Raw genomic sequence first — 24,772 nt, 5'->3', positions numbered from 1 at the left:
AAAATTTCTTAGTGAGTTGGTTTGGGGTGGGGGGGTCCCAGATCTTGTATTTTAAACAAAAGCCAACTAAAAATAAATCCTCCTAGGGTAATTCTAATGTGCCATGACTAAGAACAATAGAGAACCTCAATACCAGTGCAAGGATGAAAACTAATTTGTTATATAGATAACAGTACAAAGCCTACTCTTGGTCTTTAATGGAAAACTTACCTTAGTCCAAGTGTGGGCAGGAGCATGGATTAGCAGCTGCCATAGCTCTGTCCTTGACAACATTCTGTAAGCGTCACTTTTAGGAAGTATTCTATGGCTCATGATCCTTGAGATGCTGATAATTTTCTGGGTTAAAGCCAATGGAGATTGATAACTGAACAACAAATGACATATGGTAACTCTGAAGGTAGAGTCTACAAACAGTGGTAGCCTTATCCATATCTGAACATTTTGAGCAGAAGTTCATCAAAAGACTTACTCACTCAGCATCACTACTTCCTTCTGAGTCCATGAATGCCATGTCTCCACCACCAAATCACCGTGGTTCACTGTAAACTGAAAGAGGGATTTTGAAATAGAAATGACAAATGACTTCTCATGGAAACTAATCAGCTTAAGCCTAAGTGATTTTTTTTTTCCATTTTCTTCATCCTCACTTCCATGGGATGGATTTTTGTCCTTTTAATAAGGACACTTTTGTTTTGCTTGAGTCTTTCTACCATAATGTCAGTCCTCTATTGTTTTTGCCATCTTCTTTTGCTATCATATTGTTTTCTTCATTTAATCTTACGCCTTTTATTCTTTCCTATCTTTTTACTTTTTCCAACTAAAAAAATTCTCTAACACTAGAATAGCAGTCCCTTTTTCATTTTCCCCCAGGTTTTGATTTATGTTTGGTTACCAACCCCTTTTCTCAGTCTCTCTCTTTCTTACTAACTGCCCTTCCTTAACCTTCTGTTGATGTTTCATTCCTATCATTTGCTGTGGCTGGCCATATAAACCCATTTCTTTCCATTCCATTTATCCCTATAGCTCCATGTGCATTTTTAGGGTGCTACTACTAAAAGCGTAAACCTCTATGTGAGAAATAGAAAGGTAGCTCTCCCAATCTACATCCTATTTTCCCTCCCTCCCATAGCCGTTCCATGTCTATTCATCTGTTCCTGATGTCTCCTCAGTCTGACCCCCACCTGCAACCCCTCTTCCTCTGTCATTCCCTATTTGATGCCCATGTCTTCTTTCTAACCCCATTTGCACTCTGTCTGATTTCACATCCAAGGATCTCCACAAGATAAAGGATGGAGTTCTATCGGGAGCCAGATTGTGTCTCTCGAAAACTTTCTGCCCATCTATTGGAATGGGATTAGGGGCTTTGATCCTGAAATATTCCTAGGCAAACCTGTCTGCTGTGGCACAACTTTGCCCACCTTGGAGGAGGGCTGGGGCCTACTCCGATGGACGAGGGCAGGGGTGTCTTTAAAGGCCTTTAGTGGCCCTTTCCACTTCGAAGGTTGGCAAAAGTGGGCATCGCCCGAGCAAGGCTGGAAAAGCAGAGCAGGTGGGGGGATGCCTGGAGCCCTGTCCTGCGGCGCCGGCGGGTGCTGCGCCGGTGCCCCGGGGTCGGGGCTGCGGGGCCCGCCGTCCCGGGAGGAGGCGCACCCCGGGGGAGGCGAGGCAGGCCCGAGGCCGGGTGTCCCCCGGGGAGGCAGGGCGCCGCCCCCGGGGCGAGGCGACGCCACCCCCGCGGCGCCGGGGCCCAGGCCCTCCCCGGGAGGAAAGGCGAGGCGCCCGGGAGGCTCCCGCACGAGGTCGAGGGACCCGCGCGACCGTCCCTCGCCAGCCGGGCCGCTGGGAGCAGGGCGGGGGCGGGGGGGCGACACCCCAGGGAGCAGGGCTGCGGGCGGCAGAGGTCACCCCAGGGTACGGGCGCGGGTCGCAGGCAGCAGGGGCGCGGGGCCGGGGGCGGGCGGGGGCTCCCCCGAAGGCTGGGGCCGCAGGTCTGCCCGCCCAGCCGCCGGGCGCCCCGAAGTCTGGGGCCGCCGCGGCTCCAGCTCCGCCGGCTCCTCCCGGCGACTCCAGGCCGCACTTTCCCCTCCTCCCGGCGCCTTCTCTCCAGTGAGGAGCCGAGCGCGGGCGGCGCGGGGGGAGGCGCGGCGGCGGAGGGAACAGCCAGTTGTTTAAAATCCTTCTAGAGCAGTTTCTAATTCCCCCCTTGCGCCGGGGTTCGGAGGGGGAGGGGGGAAAGAGAGCGGGAGGAGGGAGGAGAAGGGAGCGGGAAGGAGGGAGGGCGCCCGGGAGGGAGGGAGGGAGGAGCCTGCCGCTTAGGCTGGAGCCGCCGCCGCGCGCCCGGCGGGCCGGAGGGAGGGGAGGGCTGTCAGTCTCGCGCGTTGCCCGGGCGAAGGGGGCGGAGCTCCGGCGTGGGGCGGCCAATGGTGGGGGTGGCTGCGTGGGTCGCCATGGGGACGGGGCTGTTCCCGGGGAGGCTGTGATGGGTTGACAGGTGCGTGACAGTGGGAGCTGCTCTCGGCACAAGCATGTACGGCAAAGGCAAGAGTAACAGCAGCGCCGTCCCGTCCGACAGCCAGGCCCGGGAGAAGTAAGTGTCTCCGCTTCTCACCCACCTCCGCCTGCACACGCGCGCACACACACGCACGCACTCGCACACTCTCGGAGACACGCAGACCCAGACGCTCTCGGCCCGGGGAGAGCCGGGGGTGCGCCGGCAGGGGGAGGGGTGCGCGAGGCTGGGGGCGCGCGGGGCGGGGAGCGGCTGCCTCGCGGGAGGTGCCCGCGGGGGGCTGCGGGCGGGCGGGCGGGGGCGGCGCTGCTGCGGCGGAGGGAAACTTGTTTGGGTGACGGGGGAATAACCCGCGGGCTCGCCTCCGCGCAAAGTAACTTTAGAGCCGGGGTCCGGGGCTGCGGGGACCCGGCGCGCCGCCCAGGGCGGCGGGGAGGGCGGGAGGGCGCAGCTGCGCGGAGCTGGGCTCGCGGCGGGGGCGGGGGCGTCCGGAGGGCGGGCGCGGCGGGCGCGGCGGGCGGCGGGAGCGGCGGGAGCGGCGCGGCGCCGGGCTTCGCGGCCGGGATCGCGGGCGAGGCGAGGCGAGGCGAGGCGAGGCGAGGCGAGGGCGGCGGTGCCGGGCGCGCGGCGGGCGGAAGCGGGGCGCGGAGCGGCCGAGCGGGGCCCCGCGGGGCGCGGAGACGCGCGTGCGGGCGTCGGGCTGTCCGCGCGCGGAGGGGCCGCCGGCGGCCGCGGTGCCCGGTGCCCCGCGGGGCGGGCTGGTGGGCGCCGGCGGCGCCGCTGAAGTTTGGGGGCCCGGGACGGGTCGGGTTCCCGGGGAGGCCGAGCGTGCGGGCGGGCGGGCGGGCGGCGGGAGGCGCCGGGGCGGGCCGCTGCTCCTGCCCCCGGCCGGCACGCCCCACTCTCCGCCGCGGCCCGAGAACTTTTTTGGAGACTTGGTGCCTCGCAGACGCCGGGGGCCGCGGGGACGGCGGGGGGCCCCCGCGGGGCGGCGGCGTGGGGGTCCGGGCGCTGCGGCGGCGGGCGGGGGCAGGGCTGGCCGGGGCCGCGGGGGGGGGCGGGCGGCAGACACAGGTGTGGGCTCGGCTGGGGGCCCCGGGAGGCGGGCGGGGACGGAGCCCTCCCGGCCGGGATGCTGCCGCGGTCGCGGCGCGCTGCGAAGCGCGGCCGCTGGCTGCTGTGCTCACGTACTTGTAACGGGGATTGGGTTGTTACTAAAAACGAGAGCGAACCGCGGCGGTGCCCCCCGAGGAAGAGCCCGGCTCTGCGCGCCGCGGGTCGGGGTTCCCGCCGCCCCCGCCCCGGCCCCCGCCGCCCCCGCCCCGGCCCCCGCCCCGGCCCGAGGCTGAAGCCCCGCGCCCCGCCCCGCCTCCGCGAGGGGTTCGCGCTGCGGGAAAGTGAGAGCATCTCTCGGGAGCTACTTTGCTTACCTTGCGCTTGGAAATAGCTGCGTAAATAAAAACCACACACTCCGACAGGCGCGTTTCCCTCCTGCTTTTAGGCACTTGGTAGTCGTCTGAAAGTTTCTTGCGCCCTAGGGATGGGGACATTTCCTAATCTTCGTGTTGGCAGCAACACACGATTCCCAGAAGATTTAGGGGTGGCAGGCCTTGCTGGAGCAAAACAAACAAATGTAACGGAGAGATGCTGGTTTGGTTTGGTTTGGTTTTTTTCCGAGGAGCTACGCTTAGGAACTAGTTGATGGGCTGTGAAATATACAAAAGACAAGCAAGATAGCCTGATGAAGAAATAGCAGTTACTAGAACTGAAGTTTTGAAATAACAGCTCAGTTTATGTGCATTAATCATTTGGCTGCATAACCCACCTGATAAGGTGAAAAGATGTTTTAATTATTACAGAGTATTGGGATTTCCTATCACCGAGAGTGAAGGGATTGAAATGTATTCAGGCATTTGGAGGCGGTTGCTGCAATTTGAGAATCAGAGTAATTTTGTTTGGATTTTGGTTACACTCCCAGGAATGGTTGGATCTAGTCTGTATCCTGGTAACTTTGTAAGAAAAAAAATTTTTTTTTTTTTAATCTGAAGATGATAATGAGAATGTGTTGGGTCTGTGGTCCTTTCTAGCCTGATTATGTGATCCTGTCTTGAAAACAAATAACTGCCACTTATGCTGTCCAGTCTACCAAACCGAACACCAAGTGATATCTCCTCTTGAAAGCAAAGTGGTGAGGGTTCTGCTAGATGGTGCTATTTGATTTAAATATATTTCTTCCATTCATTATAATTGGCAGTGGGAATCCTGGACTAGTTTGCCTTATGAACTAAATATAGATGAAGAGGCCACTTTTGGGGAATTGACAGTCGTTCTGGGTTAATTGTTGTTACATCAGTTTCTGGGTGAATGTTGTTTGAATCTAAGACAAACATTGAGGTAGATTCCATTTTATAGAATAAACTTAGTTTCATTTTGATGGGAGAGTTGATCACTCAGTGTTCCCCTTTATTGTTCACTTGGGACTTTAATGGCACTATTCTACAACAGTGTGCTAACTTCCGAAGATAGGAATTTTGAAGTTATCTTTAAAGTAGATGTTACCAGATTTTAAAAAAAGAAGAAGAAAATTTAAGGTGGCACATTTTAAAAGGTACTTGAGCAAAGAATTCTCCTTTTAGTAAGAAGGTTAGAATTTTTCTGATCTTAAAAATCACAGAAATAACTTGTTTTTCAGTATTAAAGTTGTAAATATTTTATTTTAATAAAAACATTCTGAAAAATTGAGTTATGAATAATGGCATGCGTATGAAAATACTGGTTTATAATCTATCAGGAAATGTGTTTTCTAATGAGTTCATGGCTGAGAGCTGACAAGTGCTTACCTATGTTATTATGTTTCTGCTTTCTGTTTCACTAAGAATTTACTGTGAAGAATACTTGAAATTAATTTGTAGGTTTTATCCAGTAGCTATAGTTTCAATACACAGTTCTGAATATAAAAATGGCCAAAGGTTAATTGCTTATTTTGTTGTTTTAATTTTTTTTTTTCTTTTTAAGAGAGAGGGGTGGGGAGGAGGGGCAGAGGGAGAGGGGGGAAAGACTCTTAAACAGGCTTCACGCCCGGCTCAGAGCCCAATGCTTGGGCTCCCTCCGATGACCCTGAGATCACGACCTGAGCTGAAATGAAGAGTTGAACACTTAACTGACTGAGCCACCCGGGCACCCCTGTTTTGTTGCATTAAAGACCAGAGGAATCAAGTCTCTACAAAGAGTTAGATTAGTTTTAATTATAGAAGGAGTGATTGAAACCCCTCGGTGGGAGGTGGGATGTTTACATAGAAATATAAATTCTGATTCTGTTAGGTCATTTTCCCCCTTTAGCAGGTTTTCTTTGTAACACTGATCACAATTATAATTAAGTAACTATGTAATTGCTTGTTTAATGTCTAGCTTCCTCTAAAATGTAAGTTTTTTGAGGGCAAGGGATGATACTTTTAATTTCCTCTCTTAAGTGTCCCTGACATTAAGGATAATGCCTTCAAATATTGAAAGCACCAAATAAATAAATGAAGATGTTAGACTCAAAGGAATTTCTTTTCAGTGTGGATTTTTTTCCCCCCAAATCTCCAAAATAAGGACTTTGGAAGTTTGAGTCCCACATTATCTAGCTTAGTTGTATTTCAAAAACAGCCAATGGCAACAAAACAGTAATTATTATTTATTTCTCATTCTATATGTCAGTCGCTGTGTTCAGCATTTTATGTATATTTTCTATAATTCTCCCAATAATTCTGCAACATAGTAATTTTTTTCTCCATTAAAGAAATAAGAAAACTAAAACTAACTAAAACTCAGACTAGTTAAATAACTTACCCAGGGACACCTTGCTAGCTAGATTTCCAAAAATGATTTCTCTACCTTTAGAACTTGTAGTTAAAGCTGAAAGATATATTTTTTCAGTATACCAGGTTGCTTTCCTGATCTAGGGTAGGATGCTACAGGTTTAGGGAGCAGTATTACATAATCAGGTATAACAGACTTTAAAGATTTGATCACACAGGAATTCTCAACTTGTGGTGCACCTTGATGCTTACACCTTTCAGTTTGACAGATTGCAGGTCTGTGTGTGGTGTGGGCAATGCGTGGACCTGTTAGGAGTGAAAGAAGCCTAAAATAATGAAGAATGCTTGTTTCTTCAGATTTTTTCTTCTGGAATTTTGTTTGACCACTTAAGTTTTGAAATTAGACATTGTAGCTGTGAACGATTACTATATGAAACGTTGCTTGAGTTTAATCCGTTCAGTGTCCCACATTGCCACAGAAAGAATAACCGGCACCTGTAAATAAATTAAACTAACGGCATCTTTTAAAATTATGTAATAGCACAGAAATAGGAATCTTCTATAAAGAAAAGTTAGACATAAGATACACATACCAAACAGTGACATCATATTAAGTAAACTTGTGAGAAACTCGAGAAATCAAAGTATGCGTCTTACCTGGGTCTCTGAAAGTAACTTTGGTTTTTCAGTTATGAATCTTTTACTTGAGTATACCAAGAAACAGATACCATATGCTCATTTTTAAATGGGTAAGTCTAATGAACATTTAAATACTACTCCATATAATAGAGCGATTGTAGGGATTGGTATCTGCCAGCATCACCTTATTCCCTGTTTTTATTATTGTCACTCACCTAAAGAAATTATAAAATTTTTTTCTTCCTTCGTTTGTGAAGGAAGTAAAGTTAAGACAAATGAAGTAATGCAAATCTCTTTAGAAACTTGATTGATTGGGGGACGCCTGGGTGGCTTTGGTTGAGAGTCTGCCTTTGGCTCAGGTCATGATCCAGAGTCTGGGGATCAGGATCCAGTCCTTCATCATGCTCCCCTTGGGGAGCCTGCTTCTCCCTCTGCTTATGTCTCTGCCTCTCTCTCTGTGTCTCTCATGAATAAATAAATAAAATCTTTTAAAAAAGAAACTTGATTGATTGGGCAGTTAACCGTTAAATCAAGATTTCTAAAACTAGTGAAGGAGTGCTTTTTTGGGAATGAAATTTTCTGTATTAAATTGACTCTACCCTTCCCTATCCCCAGGATGTTTCCTTCAAAATACGAAATAACATGTATCTAAAATGTCATCTTACCTATGAGAGTTTTTCTATTGATTTGTCTCTCTTCCATTATTGTAGAAGAATCTAAAATCCAACTTTTTTGAAGGAACAAGTCTAGAGAAAAATGTAAGATATTGAGAGTTAAATTTTAGTGTTGTTTATCCAGTGATTTATTTTCAGCTCTTAGAAATGGTATTAATACTGTAATGTATTTTTTCAGTGCTGTGAAAGAAAAAATGAAAGGTTTATTTCCAGGCTTTAGAGGTAGTTTGCTACATAAAATCAAATCAGGATGAAAATGTCATTAGAAAAAAAAAATATCATTAGATTTTAGTCTCTCTGTAGTAGAGGACCAAATGTATGTCACATCTTCAGTTATTACTAGAAAATAGAATTATTATTATTTTTTAAGACTTTACTTATTTATTCATGAGAGACACAGAGAGAGAGGCAGAGACACAGGCAGAGGGAGAAGCAGGCACCCCACTGAGCAGGGAGCCCCATGCAGGACTCGATCCGAGGACTCCAGGATCATGCCCTGACCTGAAGGGAGACATCGACCACTGAACCACCCAGGTGTCCCAATAGAATTATTTTAAAATTAAAACATACACTGTGGGCAGGGGTTGAAATACCCAGGTTGCAGTTTATTAACATTTCAACCTAACAGTTTAGAGTTAAAAGTAAAATTTGGGAAATAATAATTTTGAATTTAGAATCTTCTTCTAGAGAGATTACAGCTGTTACATTAATGTTGGGGTATAGGATTGAGAATTAATGCCCTGGACTTAGACGACATGATAATACTTCTTGGACTGCATAACTTAAAAATACGTGTTGAAGATAATTACATTTTATTTTGGAGTATGTAGAGATGTTCTCTATTGTGTGTACATTTGCTTTGGCATTGGTATGGGAATGATATGAAACGTTTGCATACCGGAGACATATTGTTGGTTTGTATGTAATATGTGAGCCTCTGTAAATGTGCTAAAATATTAATCTTATTAACAACATATTGTTTCCCTAGGGAAGGTCTTAAAATAGCATTGGAGCAATAGAATAAGATGTATTTGTTAATATCTGAAGAGAGTTTGGAATAAGAAATAAGTACTTATATTTAGATTTTAAACTTTGCTTATCTGATTTTGTATATATTTTGCCTATTTAACATCTACTCGTGTAAAGTTTTGTTAGTGTATGTATATAGCTTAATATGACTAGGACTGTGCAAGTTACTTGACAATTATACCAAAACCCCATATATTCTACCATAAACGATCCAAAGAATGGTTCACCAAAATTTATGTCCTGCTCGTTTTCAGTAATATTAGAGAAATAGTAGAGGCTGTTCTATTCTTCCCCAAACTGTATAACTTATTCACTCTGTGAGGACATTGAAAAACAGGTGGAAAAATGGTCCACCTAGGGAATAACAGAGTTTTTCCAGGTGACTTTTAATAGCCCTACAGGCTGCCCAAATAAATTTGTTTGGTCATAATGGGTAACTGGTAATTTTTGTCAGAGTAGGTTAATAGTTAAAGATTTTTGGAAAGTGGAGCTAATAATGTTACTGTAATATTGACAGAACTAAAAATGTATTTGGACTCAGAAGCACCTGGACAGTTCGATGCAATGAAAGAACTAACACTCACTTCTTGTTCATCTTTAAAAGAGTAACTTAAGTTGCTGTCACTTTTTAGTAATGATGAAACTACCTTGACATTTTACTTTAAGAATTTTGATGATTCGGGGATCCCTGGGTGGCTCAGCGGTTTGGCGCCTGCCTTTGGCCCAGGGCACGATCCTGGCTCCCGGCATGGAGCCTGCTTCTCCCTCCTCCTGTGTCTCTGCCTCTCTCTCTCTCTCTCTCTCTCTTTCTATGATAAATAAATACATAAATAAATCTTTAAAAAAAAAGAATTTTGATGATTCTATTTCATGTAGGACCCAAAACATCTTTCCAGTAGTAATGAGCCATCGTTAACATTTCAAATCACAGTTCAGCTTGGAGTAAGCTAGAACCAGTGACCTGACTATATTCTATTTTTGATCTTCTGTATTAATTTTGCTTTGTGGCATATCATACAAATAGTTCACAGAAAAAATAGTAGAGATTGAAGTATAACCCTTTATTTTCTTTCCTATTTTTAAAGATTTTTTTTGTAATTGTAAATATGATATAGCTTTAATAACTAATATAGTTTAATTATTAATTGGTATAATCTAAACCATATTAAAACGCTGATGAAATACTTGTGAAGGTAAGAATAGTAGATGAAAATTTATATGTGGCTCTGTCCATGTAAGTTAAGAGGAGTTGATGTTAAGAACAGACTCTTGCCTGAAACTAATATGGTTCTTTTTCTTTATTTCTTTCTTTTTAAGATTTTATTTATTTGAGAGAGAGAGAAAGGGAAGGAGAGGGATCATGGGCAGGGAGAGGGACAGAGAGAGAAAAGCAGACTCCACTCTGAGCAGGGATCCTGTTGCAGGGCTTGATCTCAGGATCCTGACCAGGGCCAAAGGCAGATACTTAACCGATAGAGCCACCCAGCACCCCTATATGGTTCTTTTTCTTTAGTGATCTGATTTTTGGCTTGATTCTCCTTTTATTTACCTATTCAAACCTGAGAAAGAACTAAAGCTACTTTATTGATAGAAGAAAGCTAGGTAAATGAATTGTTCAAGTGAAAATGATTTTATTTAAATAGAATTAAAATAAATGTTTTCTGTAAAATAAGAAAATCCTAAATACTTCATAAAAGAGTTTGTGGAGTTTTGTCATAGAAAGTTATTCTTGGGATCCCTGGGTGGTGCAGCAGTTTAGCGCCTGCCTTTGGCCCAGGGCGCGATCCTGGAGACCCGGGATCGAATCCCACGTCGGGCTCCTGGTGCATGGAGCCTGCTTCTCCCTCTGCCTATGTCTCTGCCTCTCTCTCTCTGTGACTATCATAAATAAATAAAAATTAAAAAAATAAAGTTATTCTTTACTATTAATTGTCATTTGAGTATTTTGTTTGTGTTTGATCCATTACTTGCATTGCTCCCATTTAATCCCTTCAAGAATTCACTAGACCTTAGGTGCCATCTTTTGTTAATGTTACAGAAGAAACAGAGGCTTAAGAGTTTATCATGCTTTTGGCGGCAGATATTAAGACAGGAGATAGAAAATGGTTTAATTGATCAGTGCTTAAAAATAAATCTCACACAGCAGGATGTCTGGAAGAGATAGTTTCAGAGTTGATTCAGTCACTCAGGAATATCAGGGTTCAAGCTCCGATTCTGTGCCATTCCTCGTGGTTTCTCTCTCATCAACATATTATATTCCCAGTATCACTTCCTCATACAACCAAGTCAAATGCAGGAGGAAGGGCAAGGCTTTTCCTTTTCGTGTCTCATTAATCAGGGAGGAAAACCTTTTCTTGAAGTTGATTAGCAGATATCTTCTTATGCCTTATTGAAGAGAATTGTAAAATTCCCTATCCTAAACCAATTACTGGCAAAGGTAATGGGATTACCATAATTGGCCTAAGTCAGTCATCTTCATCCTCTGGATTGGAAACCTTGCTCCCTTGTACCCGAGCTGCCTGAACGAAACTGAAGATCTTTGGCAAGGAAGATGTATTTTTTTTTTTTTTTTTTTTAAGGAAGATGTATCTTGAGGATATGGAGAGAATACAATGGGTCTGCTTCTTTCATGGGATTTACTTTCAAGTTTGAAGGAAAAACATGTAACAATAAATAAGTAAATAAATACAGTAGGCAATTTCAGATAGTCGTAAGTACTTAAAAAAAAAGTAGTAGTAAAATAGGGTAATATAGAGAGTGACTGAGAGGCTGTATTAGACTGGGTGGTCAGGGAAAGGTTCTTGGAGAAGGAAACATTTAGGCAGAATCCTGACTAATATTTAAAGTATCAGTCATGAGAAGATTTGGGGTTAGAGCATTTCAGACAGGTCTCAACTATAATTGAGGAAACCTGTTAGCGTTAGCATCAGCATAATTACTCAAGGATATATAAAATATGAGTCAAATTTGGGATAAGGACCCTACCTTAATAGAATACAACCAGTCACTGGTTCTAGCTTACTCCCGGAGCTTGGTTTTGTTTTTTAACTGAGGAATTGAGTGGTGGGTCTAGTTTATCTGGGTTTCCTAGGTAATAAGATTGACTGTCATTTCCTGAACCCCAAGGATGCACTTGTTCCAATAAGGACATTAGAGCATATGGCTTTTATAATAACATTGATAGAAATAGCTAAGATTTGTTGAACACTTAAAACCTGTTGTATTGACAAAGGATGATATGATACAACTGATGTAATTATTTCTCATAAATTTCCCAGGTTGGATTAGACTCCCTTATTTTGTTTTTAAGATTTTATTTATTTATTCATGAGAGGCAGAGAGAGGCAGAGACATAGGCAGAGGGAGAGGAAGCAGGCTCCCCTCAGGGAGCCAGATGTGGGACTCGATCCCTGAACTCCAGGATCACGCCCTGAACAGAAAGCAGAACTAAACCGCTGAGCCATCCAGGCATCCCTAGACACCCTTATTCTGTGCTCTTATTGCAATCTTTCCTTTTTCTTTTCAAATATGTCATAAATTAATGAATTATTTGATAATGTTTTGTTTAATGCCTTATCTCCCAGTTAGATTGGAATCTCCTTGAGGACAAGAACTGTGGCATCATCTTCTCCATTGTATTCCACTCCTTTGTAGTGTGTGGAATTCTGATTAGATATTTGTGGAATAAATGAATTAAGGATGTAACCTATTATAAATATATTGCAACATAAAATCCCTACACCTAGTTTATTTTCTCCTCAATGTTTTGATATTATTGAGGATTAATTACTATGTAATTTCTAAAGAAGAGTTTTCTTTTTTTTTAATAAATTAATTTTTATTGGTGTTCAATTTACCAACATACAGAATAACACCCAGTGCTCATCCTGTCAAGTGTCCCCCTCAGTGCCCGTCACCCATTCACCCCCACCCCCTGCCCTCCTCCCCTTCCACCACCCCTAGTTCGTTTCCCAGAGTTAGGAGTCTTTATGTTCTGTCTCCCTTTCTGATATTTCCCACACATTTTAAAGAAGAGTTTTCTATAATGTGGGCATTTAGTGGTCATTTTGTAAATTTTAGGACTATAGGTGATTACCTAGTCATATTACTCAGAAATGCATGTATATTTTTAAATATATATGTTTTAAAATTTATTTTATTTTATTTTATTTTTTTTTTAATTTTTTAATTTATGATAGTCACAGAGAGAGAGAGAGAGGCAGAGACACAGGCAGAGGGAGAAGCAGGCTCCATGCACCGGGAGCCCGATGTGGGACTCGATCCCGGGTCTCCAGGATCACGCCCTGGGCCAAAGGCAGGCGCCAAACCGCTGCGCCACCCAGGGATCCCCTAAAATTTATTTTAGAGGGGTGCCTGGGTGGCTCAGTGGTTGGGCATCTGCATTCAGTTCAGAGTGTGATCCCGGATTTCAGGGATTGAGTCCCGCATCGGGCTCCCCTTGGGGAGCCTGCTTCTGCCTCTGCCTTTGTTTCTACCTCTTTTTCTGTGTGTCTCTCATGAACAAATTTAAAAAGTCTTAAAAAATAAAAAAATAAATGAATAAAATTTATTTTAGAGAGAGTGCATACCTGTGTGTGAGTGCTGGGGGAGGGGCAAAGGGAGAGAGAGAGAATCTCAAGCAGAGTCCACACTGAGCACAGAGCCTGATGCAGGGCTGGATCCCACGACCCTGAGACTATGACCTGACCTGAAGTTAAGAGTTTGTTGCTTAACTGACTGAGTCACCCAGGCTCCCCATGTGTATATTTTTAATATGAATTTTGGATGGAAAATCTCCTTTGTGTCTCAACAAATTTAATAATATGAACAGAAGTATATTTTATAGTTTCAAGGTATTTAAATGTACCTTGTATTACTTAAATCTCATAATTGAGATAGGTGATAATTGTCATTGCCTATTGAGATTTTTAGGTGGAAATTGACTTACCCAGCTAGGATGATAGAGATAATATGTGACAGAACTGAGCCGTAGTTAGATTGTGTGGGTTCCAGGGTCAATGTATCTTTAATTATACTATAGCTGCCTCATTTAAAATGAGAGATTGGGGTATGGAGCCTACCTAAGATTCTCTCTTCCCGTCCTTCCCCACTCCCTTTCTCTCTCTCAAAAAAAAAATAAAAAATAAGAGGTTCATATATATTTTATGAAGGCTTGTGTATGGATTTGATTCAACAGAGAATCACGGATTAGATATTGGTTTACAGTTTATGTCAATACTTTGGTTAAGTGAAAAATATTATATTGTGAGTTAAACACAATCTTTCTTTTTTTTTCCTTTAAAGACTTCCTTATTTTGTTTTAGAGAGAGAGCACGCATGTGCCTGCATGAATCTTAGGGATGCGAAGGGACAGAGGGAGAGTGGGAATCCTAGATTAGACTGCCAAGAGAGTGCAGAGCCCCACGTGGGGCTCTATCCCAGGACCCCAAGATCATGACCCCAGCCGAAACAAGAATTGGCTGCTCAACAACTGAACCACCAAGGCGCCCCAGTTAAACACAATCTTAATCTTACACAAATACAACTCCAAAAAAATGCTACATTATAAATAAAATCTGGTATTTGTTTGAAATCTTTATGTTTTTGTTTTATATAAATTAATTAGTTTGGGATTTAGAGTAGTTTGAATTTTTAATTTGTGAAGGTTTAGGCTCTTTGATCAATGAACTCTTCTCTCTTCCTTTGCCGGTTAGCTTCAGTTTGCAGTGCTGAAACAGCAATACGGAAAGGAAAGGTTTTTTTGATTTTTTTTTTTTTTTCCCTTTTGTACCTCCCTCTAAGGAAGGGAAAGTCCTTTGATATGGATTAATGATAGACTCTTCTCTTTTTTTTTCTTTTTTTATCGTGATAACATATATATGAAAAAATTTGCCATTTTAATGATTTTTAGGTGTACATTTTATTTTATTTTTTAAAAATATTATTTATTTATTCATTTATTCATGAGAGACCTAGAGAGAGAGGCAGAGACATAGGCAGAGGGAGAAGCAGACTCCCCTTGGGGGAGCCTGATGCAGGACTCTGGACCCCTGGATCCCGCCCTGAGCTTAAGGTAGAAGCAGATGCTCCACCACTGAGCCACCCAGGCGCCCCTAGGTGTACATTTAAATAGGCATTAAGTACCTTGACATTGTTTTGCAACCATCACCACCATCCATCTCGAGAACATTTTTATCATTCTAAACTGAAACTTCATACCCATTAAATAACTCCCTATTTCCTCTTCCCCCCAGCCTCTGGCAACCACCATTCTATTTTTTGTCACATGAATTTGACTATTCTAGGTACCATGTATGAGTGGAACCAAGCAGTATTTGTCTTTGTGTGTTTGGCTTTCTTCTTGCTTAATCCCTCCAGCAACTTCATTAAGTAGATATAATCCTCATTTTGCATAGGAGGAAACTGAGTTTCAATGAAGTTGTATACTTTGTCCAAGGCCATAGTAGGTTGCATAGGCTGGATTCAAACTCAGGTTTCTTACTTCATTGCCCATTTTAACCATTTTGCCTGAGTGTTTCATTGCTTAATCTGGAGAAAAAATAACGGAAGTTGTGAGAGTGGTGAGTGGGAGGGGAATGCTTGGATAGTTTTCTTTACGTGTATCCACCATTTTTAGTTGGGGTGGGAGGCAGTAGAAAAGAGAGGCACTAAGGAAAAAGATTAAGGAAAGCATTTTACACCTGCTAAAAAGGTGGGCAGAATTATATAGCTACCAAAAGTGTTCCACAAGTAGCTCCAAATTCTTTAGCTGATCTGATGTCTGTCTGAGATTTAACAGCTTAAATGTAATGCTTGTCAGAGAGGAAGATGCCAGTTAGGAGCCCAGGTTATAATTTTAGATAAAGTTGTGTCTCCGTTTGTTTGTTTGTTTGTTTGTTTGTTTGTTTTAGAGGTGAAGTACTCTGGCCTAAGTTGCTTTCCTTAGTAAATTTTAGAGTCAGAAATAAACAGATGAGGAATATGCAATGTCTTGAAAAAAACTTCCTCCTCTAATTATGAGTCTCTTCCAACCAGCATATGGCCTGTTGGTTTTTTGTTTGTTTTTGGACTAGGGCATCTGGAAAGTTCCATGTGCTCCAGGAGCAATAGTACAACCATACTGAGTCTAGTACTGTAGTATTGTAGCACATTTCTATAGTACAGACTATTAGAAAAAAATAGAAACAATTCCTTTGTTTCATTTTTTTCACAGTATCGTGAGCTATTTGTCATTTATAATTGGATTAAAATTATGTGATGATTACATTTTATTCAGTGCATTTAAGCAATAGCAATTGTTAGGAAGCTATTAAAGGTGTTTCGATAAACATTTTTTTAACCATGAATTAAACTGACACTGATACAGTTATTTTTTTTTTTTCATTTAGAAATACTGTAATGGAAAAATCTGAGTGAAGTCTTACCGTCAAATACATTCCATGCACACACACCCAAATATGTACGTGTGTATGTATTGGGAATACTTTTCAGGTAGGAATTCATCTTAGGAAATGACTTACTAATCTATTTGAATTCAAAATGGTACTGGGTCAACTTTGTAAGTGAGTTGGATTTATAAATTCAGGGCAAAAAGATTTGGGTGTTGGCAGGTTTTTACTAAACATTAAAGGGTGCTGATGCTTTTCTTTTCTGTAAGATGGGTACAGTGTTAGCAAGAGAACTCATAGCAAGCACTGCCAAAAATACTACTAGTTGACTAATGTTTCTGTGTTTGTACTAGTCAGATCCCCAGTAAGTTAGTTCCTTCGAAGGAGAACTGGGGAGAGTTTAGTGCAGTTATGTTTAAAATTAAAACCAACTTGGGATGGAGGGACACCCCAGGAATTAGCAGCAAGGGAAGCCTTACCCTTCTTAGTTCCGAAGTGGAAAGGGGAGAGGAGTTAACCAGAATCTGGTGAGTGCTATGGTCATTGCAGAAAGGCTGCTCTCCTGGACCTGTGATTTTACCAAGAGGGCCATAGCCTTTGTCACACCCGCTGAAATCAGAGGCTGGAGGCCTGGCGGGGAGATCTTCCCTCTTTCCTGCCCTCTGATCAACTGATGCCTTCTTTTTGTGGAGCCCAGCTGTAGCCCAACTGGAAGCCAGATGGCAAGGGAGATGAGATACTCTTTAGATATAGCCTCCCAGATCACGTGGGGCAGAAAAGGTAGAGTAGGTCTGGCAGGACCAATGAAGAATATTCAGGACAATTTTAATTTTTATACATTTGTGAAGCAGTTTTCTTTTCTTTTTTTTTCTTTTCTTCTTTTTTTTCTCTTCTTTCTTTCTTTCTTTCTTTCTTTCTTCTTTCTTTCTTTCTTTCTTTCTTTCTTTCTTTCTTTCTTTCACATAGAATGGCTTGAGAAAATGGAACTTTGAAAAAAGTTGGGTTTTGTCAAAATACCGCTTAACATTAATTTTCAAAACCCACTTAAGCATTTTATGATAGTATAAATTTGTATACATTTCATGAGGTGGGGGAGTAATATTCCTTCAGCTTTGTGCTGTCTCCTCCTTCCTTTGTTCATTTGAGAAGTGTTAAGTACATCTTTCTCTCTGTTATACTGCACTGAGCTCTCTTGTGTCAGACCTGAGTAACCATGCAGTCTCTGCCCACCAGGAGTTCACTATCCAGAGGGAATGCACTATTGGTCCAGTTTTTTTATTGTTGTTTACACATGAGGGAATTCGCTGTCAGTTGATGACTTCACTGGGCAACAGGCGCGATAATGGCTATACAGAAGGTAATGAGAGTTCTGCAGAAGGGCATGAATCCAGTGTAGAGCTATGATTTTCTCAGGAGATAACTTCCAAGAGGATGTTTATTAAACAAGAAATAAGCATTAGCCAAATTTGGATTGGAAGGGGGCAGAAGGTAAAGAGTATTCTAGGGAGAGAAAGCAACATGTACAGAGACAGGAAAGTATTAAGGAGTACTCTAAATTTGGTGAATTACAAGAACATTGGTATCATTGGTATGACTGGATGTATTGTAGGATAGGTCTGGGATGTGCTGCCAGATATATATGTCTGGCAAGTTAAACAGGAACTGTTTCAAGAATGACCTTGAATGACAGCTTGACCTGGAATAGTTTTAAGCAAAAAAAGTGACATCATCTGAGGTACATTTTAGAAGAATCATTCTGGAAGTTACACAGAGGGCGGGGTAAAAGGGGAGACAGAAATGTTAGGAAGCTATTGTAATAACTCAGCTATGATAATAATACATCATTTCTACCCTACTGGCAGTCCAGTAGATGTCTTATGATTTAGAATACATAGGACTTGATGGCTTAAATGTGAAAATACTAGGTTTTTTTTTTTTAAGATTTTATTTATATATTCATCAGAGACACAGAGAGAGCCGGAGACACAGGCAGAGGGAGAAGCGGGCTCCCTGTGGGGAGCCCGATATGAGGCTGGATCCCAGGACCCCGGGATCATGACCTGAGCTAAAGGCAGACGTTCAACCACTGAGCCACTCAGGCACCCCGAAAATATTAGGATTTTTAAGATGGCTGTATTTATGGATAGAAGTGTCATTCTTAGCCTTGGAGGAACTACAGGAGGAAGAGCATATAGGAGATGTAAGGAAGAAAATGGTATGTTCAGTTTGAAGGGCCATTCAGACCTAGAGATGGAGTACTCGAAGCCATGAAATGGGAATGAAGTTATTTTTCATGGGAATGTCTAGGAGAAAGTGTGAAGAGACCAAAGATGGAAATTTAGGAAATATTTAAGGGACAAGTGGAAGAGGAATTTGAGATTGAGACAGAAAAGGAACACTAGAAAGACATGAGGGAAACTCACAAGGGTTGGCATCAGTCACAGAAGGCAAGGAAAGAGACTTTTGCAAATGGAGGCCTAAATTACTATGCCAGATATAGTAGAATGAATGGAGAGGTTAAACAGGGCTTGAGTTTTTATTTTTATTTTTTTTAATTTTTATTTATTTATGCTAGTCACAGAGAGAGAGAGAGAGAGAGAGAGAGAGAGAGAGAGAGAGAGAGAGGCAGAGACATAGGCAGAGGAAGAAGCAGGCTCCATGCACCGGGAGCCCGATGTGGGACTCGATCCCGGGTCTCCAGGATCGCGCCCTGGGCCAAAGGCAGGCGCCAAACCGCTGCGCCACCCAGGGATCCCGGCTTGAGTTTTTAGAATAAGAAACCATCTATGAACTTACAGAGAACAGTTTCAGTGGAGTAGATCTAAGCTAACATGCAGTATTTTGAGGAGTTGAGTATAAGGCAAGAAGGTGGAGACATCAAATATGGACAGCCTCACTTGAGAAAGGAAGCAGAGAGAAAACCAACTTGAGGAGGCTATACTTTACTGGGGAATTTTGTGTATATAGGGGTGTTAGTTGGGGAACACTGTTTAGTTCTGTCATCTTGTAAAGAGGTTTCCTAGAAAAAATGTTTCAGTAGTGCTTAAGGTGTGTGTGTGTGTGTGTGTGTGTGTGTGTGTGTGTGTGTGTGTGTTTGGGGGAGGGGTGAATTTGGAGGAGTGGTAGAAACTACAGAGGTAAGCTAAAGCTAGTTTCCGAAAGCCAGGCTAACAATTCTGAAGTTACCCTGAGGCTATTTGGCGCTCACTGTAAGGTTTGTTTATTTTTTTTTTTAAGATTTATTTATTTGAGAGAGAGAGAAAGTACATGCAGGGGGAGGGACAAAAAGAGAGGGAGAGAGTCCCAAGCAGACTCGTTAGTGTGGGACCTGATGCTGGGATCTCATAACCCTGAGATCATGACTTGAGCCAAAACCAAGAGTTAGATAATCAACCAGCTGAACCACCCAGGCACCCCCACTGTAAGGTTTTAAGCAAGGAAGTGACATGAACAGACTTTACTCTCTGCTATTTGTGAAAACAGGAAATAAGTCATCTGAGATGTTAAAAAAAATGTCAATTCCATCTTACTCAGGTATAATAAAGCACAAATAGATTGAAAGATATATTATTTGTTAAAGGACAAGCTTAAGCTCAGGAAAGAAAATGGGCATATAGAAATCATATAATGTATGGTTAATTATTATTTTTTAAAGATTTTATTTATTTATTCATGAGAGACAGAGAGAAAGAGAGAGAGAGAGAGAGGCAGAGACACAGGCAGAGGGAGAAGCAGGCTCCATGCAGGGAGCCCGATGTGGGACTCGATTGCCGATCCTGGGACCATGCCCTGAGCCCAGGGCAGATGCTCAACTGCTGAGCCACCCAGGCATCCCAAGTATGGTTTATTATTGATGTTCCATTTTTGTTAACAGTTTATAATAAAATTTGTGACACTTTTGCACTGTCAACAGGGACCTTTATAAAGTATGTTGTGAATTATTTCTAAAATACTAATTCCATATTTATTATTACTTAATTATTTAGAATTATATTTGAATTAAAAATTTTTGAGTTGGAATAAGTCATATGTAATATATCATTAATAGCATAACTGCCTTTTACATAAATCTCAGTGTTTTATTAGAGCTTTGAAATGTAACTAACAAGATTAGGGTGGGGTTTTTGTTGTATGGTTAGAAGACACAATAAATTAAGTTTTGTCAGTATATATTTAATATCAGTATATATTTAATAAAATTTGCAACATCCAGCATGAGATAAATTAAAGTTTACAGTCGTTGCTGTTCTAAGCAGAATGCTTAAGTACTTTAGTTTGATCATTATTTTAGCATGCTTACATTCATGTAAAATCAACAGTGAAGTGTATATGCAGATCAATTTGATTTTTCTTGTGGGAATTTGAATAAAGTGGCATTTGCTTGAAAAAACTTCCAATAAGGGCAATGGTCTTGATATGAATTATAAAATAATCAGTTATTGATTGGAGAGGCAATGATTGTCCTGGTTTAAGAGTGTAGCATACCATGTTTAAATGTTTTCTTTATAAATGCTTATTAAATATAGAAAAATTAATTAAATTCATGAGGCTTTGTAATATATCCATTTACCTTGCTGGTTGGTTGTCTATATGGTGTGTAATAAGAATTTATGTTTGGATATACTTCTTATCTGTTTTGCTTGTCTTCTTGGCAAGGATAGGAACTTTGGAATGTGTAAGAGTTACTTATGGATTTATATAGTACCTGCTGTCATTTAGATTATGGTGGGGAAGGGAGATACTTAACTAAAGGGTGGGGAAGGGAGATACTTAAACTAAACAAAAAAGCAAGCTAAATCTCTTTATTTTAGGTTTATCAGGCCTTTGAGATACTTTGCTATGTTGTCTATTTTATCACATTTTTTCTTACTGTTAATATGGAAATAATACACAAACATTGATCTTTTTATCCATGCGTTGACGAAATTATAAAGGTAAAGAAAATGGTTACACATGGATGTTGCTTTTCCAAATTACGTACCAACTCAGTTAAGTAGCTTTAGTTCAAGTAAGATAAAGTGTTAATTACCAATTCTAATCAGAAAATATCATCCTTTTGTCCATGTACTCTAAGTGAATAGGTGTCTGTAATGCAATGTGTACATTTCTGATGGTCTCTGTAGTTGCAGAGAATAATTTATCTTTTTAAATGTGTGGAAATTTAACTAATTGAAATAAGTACCATTTAGTATTCAAAGCCCTATTCTGACAAAAATAGCCACTGTTACAGGTTTTGGGAGATCTTTCAGTTTCCTAAGTTATATTCCTATTAGCAAATGCTGTCTAATTGTGACATTTGGTCAGATCAAGATGAGTTATATAGAAAGAAGAAAGGAATCAATAAAATCAAGGGTTAATAATTTCTTAGATTTCCTAACATAGAAGATCTGTCAGCAAAGTTCGAGGACTATAAAGGACAATTTTTGACTTGTTTTATTTTAAATAAAATAGTTTATTTTAGTTAGATTATAATAAGTTCGTATTATGTGAAGTATGTAGCTTATCAGTGAGAATACTTCAGTTTTAAATGAATTACCACTTGTGTGGGACTGAATTGGGGGTTTCTGACCCTCTCTTCCAGTTATTGATATATTTTTTTTGCTATATTTTTTATTGGAGTTCAATTTGCCAAAGTAAAGCATAACACCCAGTGCTCACTCATCCCATCAAGTGCCCCCCTCAGTGCCTGTCACCCAGTCACGCCATTCCCCCGCCCACCTCCCCTTCCACTGCCCCTTGTTCGTTTCCCAGAGTTAGGAGTCTCTCATGTTCTGTCTTCCTCTCTGATATTTCCCACTCAGTTCCCCTCCTTTCCCCTATAATTCCTTTCGCTATTTTTTATATTCCCCGAATGAATGGAACCATAGAATGTCCTTCTCCAATTGACTTATTTAACTCAGCATAATACCCTCTAGTTCCATCCATATCGAAGCAAATGGTGGGTGTTCATCCTTTCTGATGGCTGAGGAATATTCTGTTCCATACATAGACCACGTCTTCTTTATCCATTCATCTTTCGATGGACACCGAGGCTCCTTCCACAGTTTGGCTGTTATGGATGTTGCTGCTTTAAACATTGGGGTGCAGGTGTCCTGCCGTTTCACTGCATCTGTATCTTTGGGGTAAATCCCCAGCAGGGCAGTTGCTGGGTCGTAGGGCAGGTCTATTTTTAACTCTGAGGAATCTCCACACTGTTTTCTAGAGTGGCTGCACCAGTTCACATTCCGACCAACAGTGCAAGAGGGTTCCTCTTTCTCCACATCCTCTTCAACATTTGTTGTTTCCCATCTTGTTAATTTTCACCATTCTCACAGGTGTGAGGTGGTATCTCATTGTGGCCAGCTATCAATATATTGATGGGAATCCCTATAATCATAATTTACTATGACAAAGACTCATTTTTCTGATGTCTGAAAGTCATGGGAGCCCTTTATATTCCCTATATGTTTGTTCACTACCATATGACTAGTTCTCTTCTCTGGCTGACTTCCAAGTTTTTTATCTCATTCAGTGGAGTCCTGAGATTGTTGAGGTGTTCATATATATTTTTTTCTGTTGATAACTGATAGTATTTTATTTTGCTGTTTGATAGTATTTTATCTTGTTCATTGACATTAAAATGAGCTCAATAAGAGCTCATTTATTATTGAGAGATTCTGGACATATTTATTTTGCTTGACCAAGAAGGCTATAATATTAGCAAGTTTATTAGAGTATTTTAGAAACTTAAATCTTGAAATTATCCAAATTGGAGGGTCTTAAAATTTAGAATTACTTTCTAAGACCTCTTTCCTTTCAGTGATGAGAAAATTATTTATTTAACTTAAAAAAAAAGTATTTTATTTATTTATTCATGAGAGACAGAGAGAAGCAGAGACATGGGCAGAGAGGGAGAAGCAGGCTCCCTGCAGGGAGCCTGATACGGGACTCCATCCCAGGACTTTGGGATTGTGACCTGTGTGGAAGGCAGATGCTTAACCACTTAGCCATCCAGGTGTCCCTTAACTTTACTGAAGGCAGAAGTTGAATGTTTCTCCAATGTGCTGTTGCCTAATTGTCTAAAATTAGAATAAGTAACTTACTAGCAATGTACCAGGCTACTAAAACAGCTGACTGGGCTGGGGAGGTGCCTTTTTTTTCTTTTTAAATATTTACTAAAAAGGGCATAATATACTTTATTTTAGTAATAGGTGCATCTGCATAAAACTCAATTTTACCTGTAGTCAGAGTTTCTTTTTCTTCTATGTGAATCATTCAGAGTGGCCAGGCTGCAAAGCTTTATGCCACATATAAGAGCAGCATTCATAGTGCTTGTTTTGCTTTTATTTATTTGCATATGTAATTTATTGTACCTGTAAAAAGGGAAGTTCTTATAAAAAGCAACAAAACAGGAAAAACAAGCAAGTTGTCTTTCTTCTGGTAGCTTATGATACAGAGATTAGTTAAAAAATTAAGTTTGAGAGATTCCATTTAATATTGATATAGTTTTGATAGGAAACTGGACATGTAAAATCAAAAGAATTTTATTTAAAAACATTAAAAACATCATTAGAGAGTAAATTTACAGAGTGCACTGGCATCAGTAATTATTGCATGTGTTAGATTCCAGACTGTAAATTATTATAACTTTGTTCCAATGAAGGCCAATAATTTTTTAATGCATGTTTATGTTATATTTATACATGCTGTGAGTCATGGATTACTACCATATTTTGTAAAAAAAAAAAAGGAGTTATAGTTTTCATCTTTATTTTTAAATTTATTTTTAATAACAAATTTTTTTTAAGGTATTTTACTTATTTGAGAGAGAGTGCAAGAGAGAGCACAAGCAGGGAGGAGGACCAGAGGGAGAGGGAGAAGCAGGATCCCTGCTGAGCAGGAAGCCCCATCAGGGGCTCTATTCCAGGACCCTGGGATCATGACCTGAGCTAAAGGCAAACGCTTAACCAACTGAGCCACCCAGGCGCCCCTAGTTTTCATATTTAGAAACTGAGAAAAAAGAATTAAGAAAAAAAAAACATTGAAGAGCCAGATGGTTTAGCATAATGTGTCATTGATTTTTGCATGTTTTAGTTCTGAAATAAATTTATATTATGGTTCTGATTATGTTTTTCTACTTCTGATGTAGCTTTTTAAGGATTACCCTTAAGAATTTCCAATTCACAAGTGGATGATATCAGGGATAGCCTTGATTTGACATGAGAGCAAATCAAAGACCATCTTTTGAAGCCAGTTTTAAAGCCTTGAAATCCAGTGGTCCAGGGGATTGCAGTGTTAAAACAGCAGAGTTTCGTTGTGACATGATAATTGAAATGGACTTAGAAATTTTCATATTTCATTTAAGTTAATGTTATCATACAAGAGAGTTCCATTTTGGGTTTTATCTTATTACCTTTTCAAGTTACAAAGAACCAATGGGGAGGAGGGAAGCAAAGTTTTATGTATGGATCCCTCCCAAGGAATCTACAAATCAGAGGTTCATTGTTTTTAAGGGAAGGTAAAGGGTATATTCTAACTTGGATGATGGTCTCTTCTATAAATGTGAACCAAAGACAATACGTGCCATGAACTGAGTGGTATTATTAACTTGACCCTCTATACTTGTGGTCAAAATAAATAGACAGTTACATAGATACATAGATACACCAATTCTCAAAACTTAAAATACTAATTCTAAATGATTGGCCCAATATTATCAATCTCTTTTTTTAATTTAAAAGATAAAAAGTAACA

General features: G+C 41.2%; 1 protein-coding gene across 2 annotated transcripts in view; it reads left to right on the top strand.

Annotated features, from left to right (window-relative positions):
- The first annotated feature begins 2,463 nt into the window (after positions 1-2,463).
- Positions 2,464-24,772, top strand: part of SSBP2 (single stranded DNA binding protein 2) — a 283,441-nt gene continuing 261,132 nt past the window's right edge. For both annotated transcript variants that reach the window (XM_055342209.1, XM_055342208.1), the window contains exon 1: positions 2,464-2,587. In XM_055342209.1, coding sequence (XP_055198184.1) covers positions 2,526-2,587 — 62 coding nt within the window. In that variant the 5' untranslated portion in view covers positions 2,464-2,525. The remainder of the gene's footprint in view (positions 2,588-24,772) is intronic.

Source organism: Nyctereutes procyonoides, unplaced genomic scaffold (assembly GCF_905146905.1).
Source record: "Nyctereutes procyonoides isolate TBG_1078 unplaced genomic scaffold, NYPRO_anot_genome, whole genome shotgun sequence".
NCBI classification, from domain to species: domain Eukaryota; kingdom Metazoa; phylum Chordata; class Mammalia; order Carnivora; family Canidae; genus Nyctereutes; species Nyctereutes procyonoides.
This window is presented reverse-complemented; position numbering and strand designations above follow the sequence as displayed.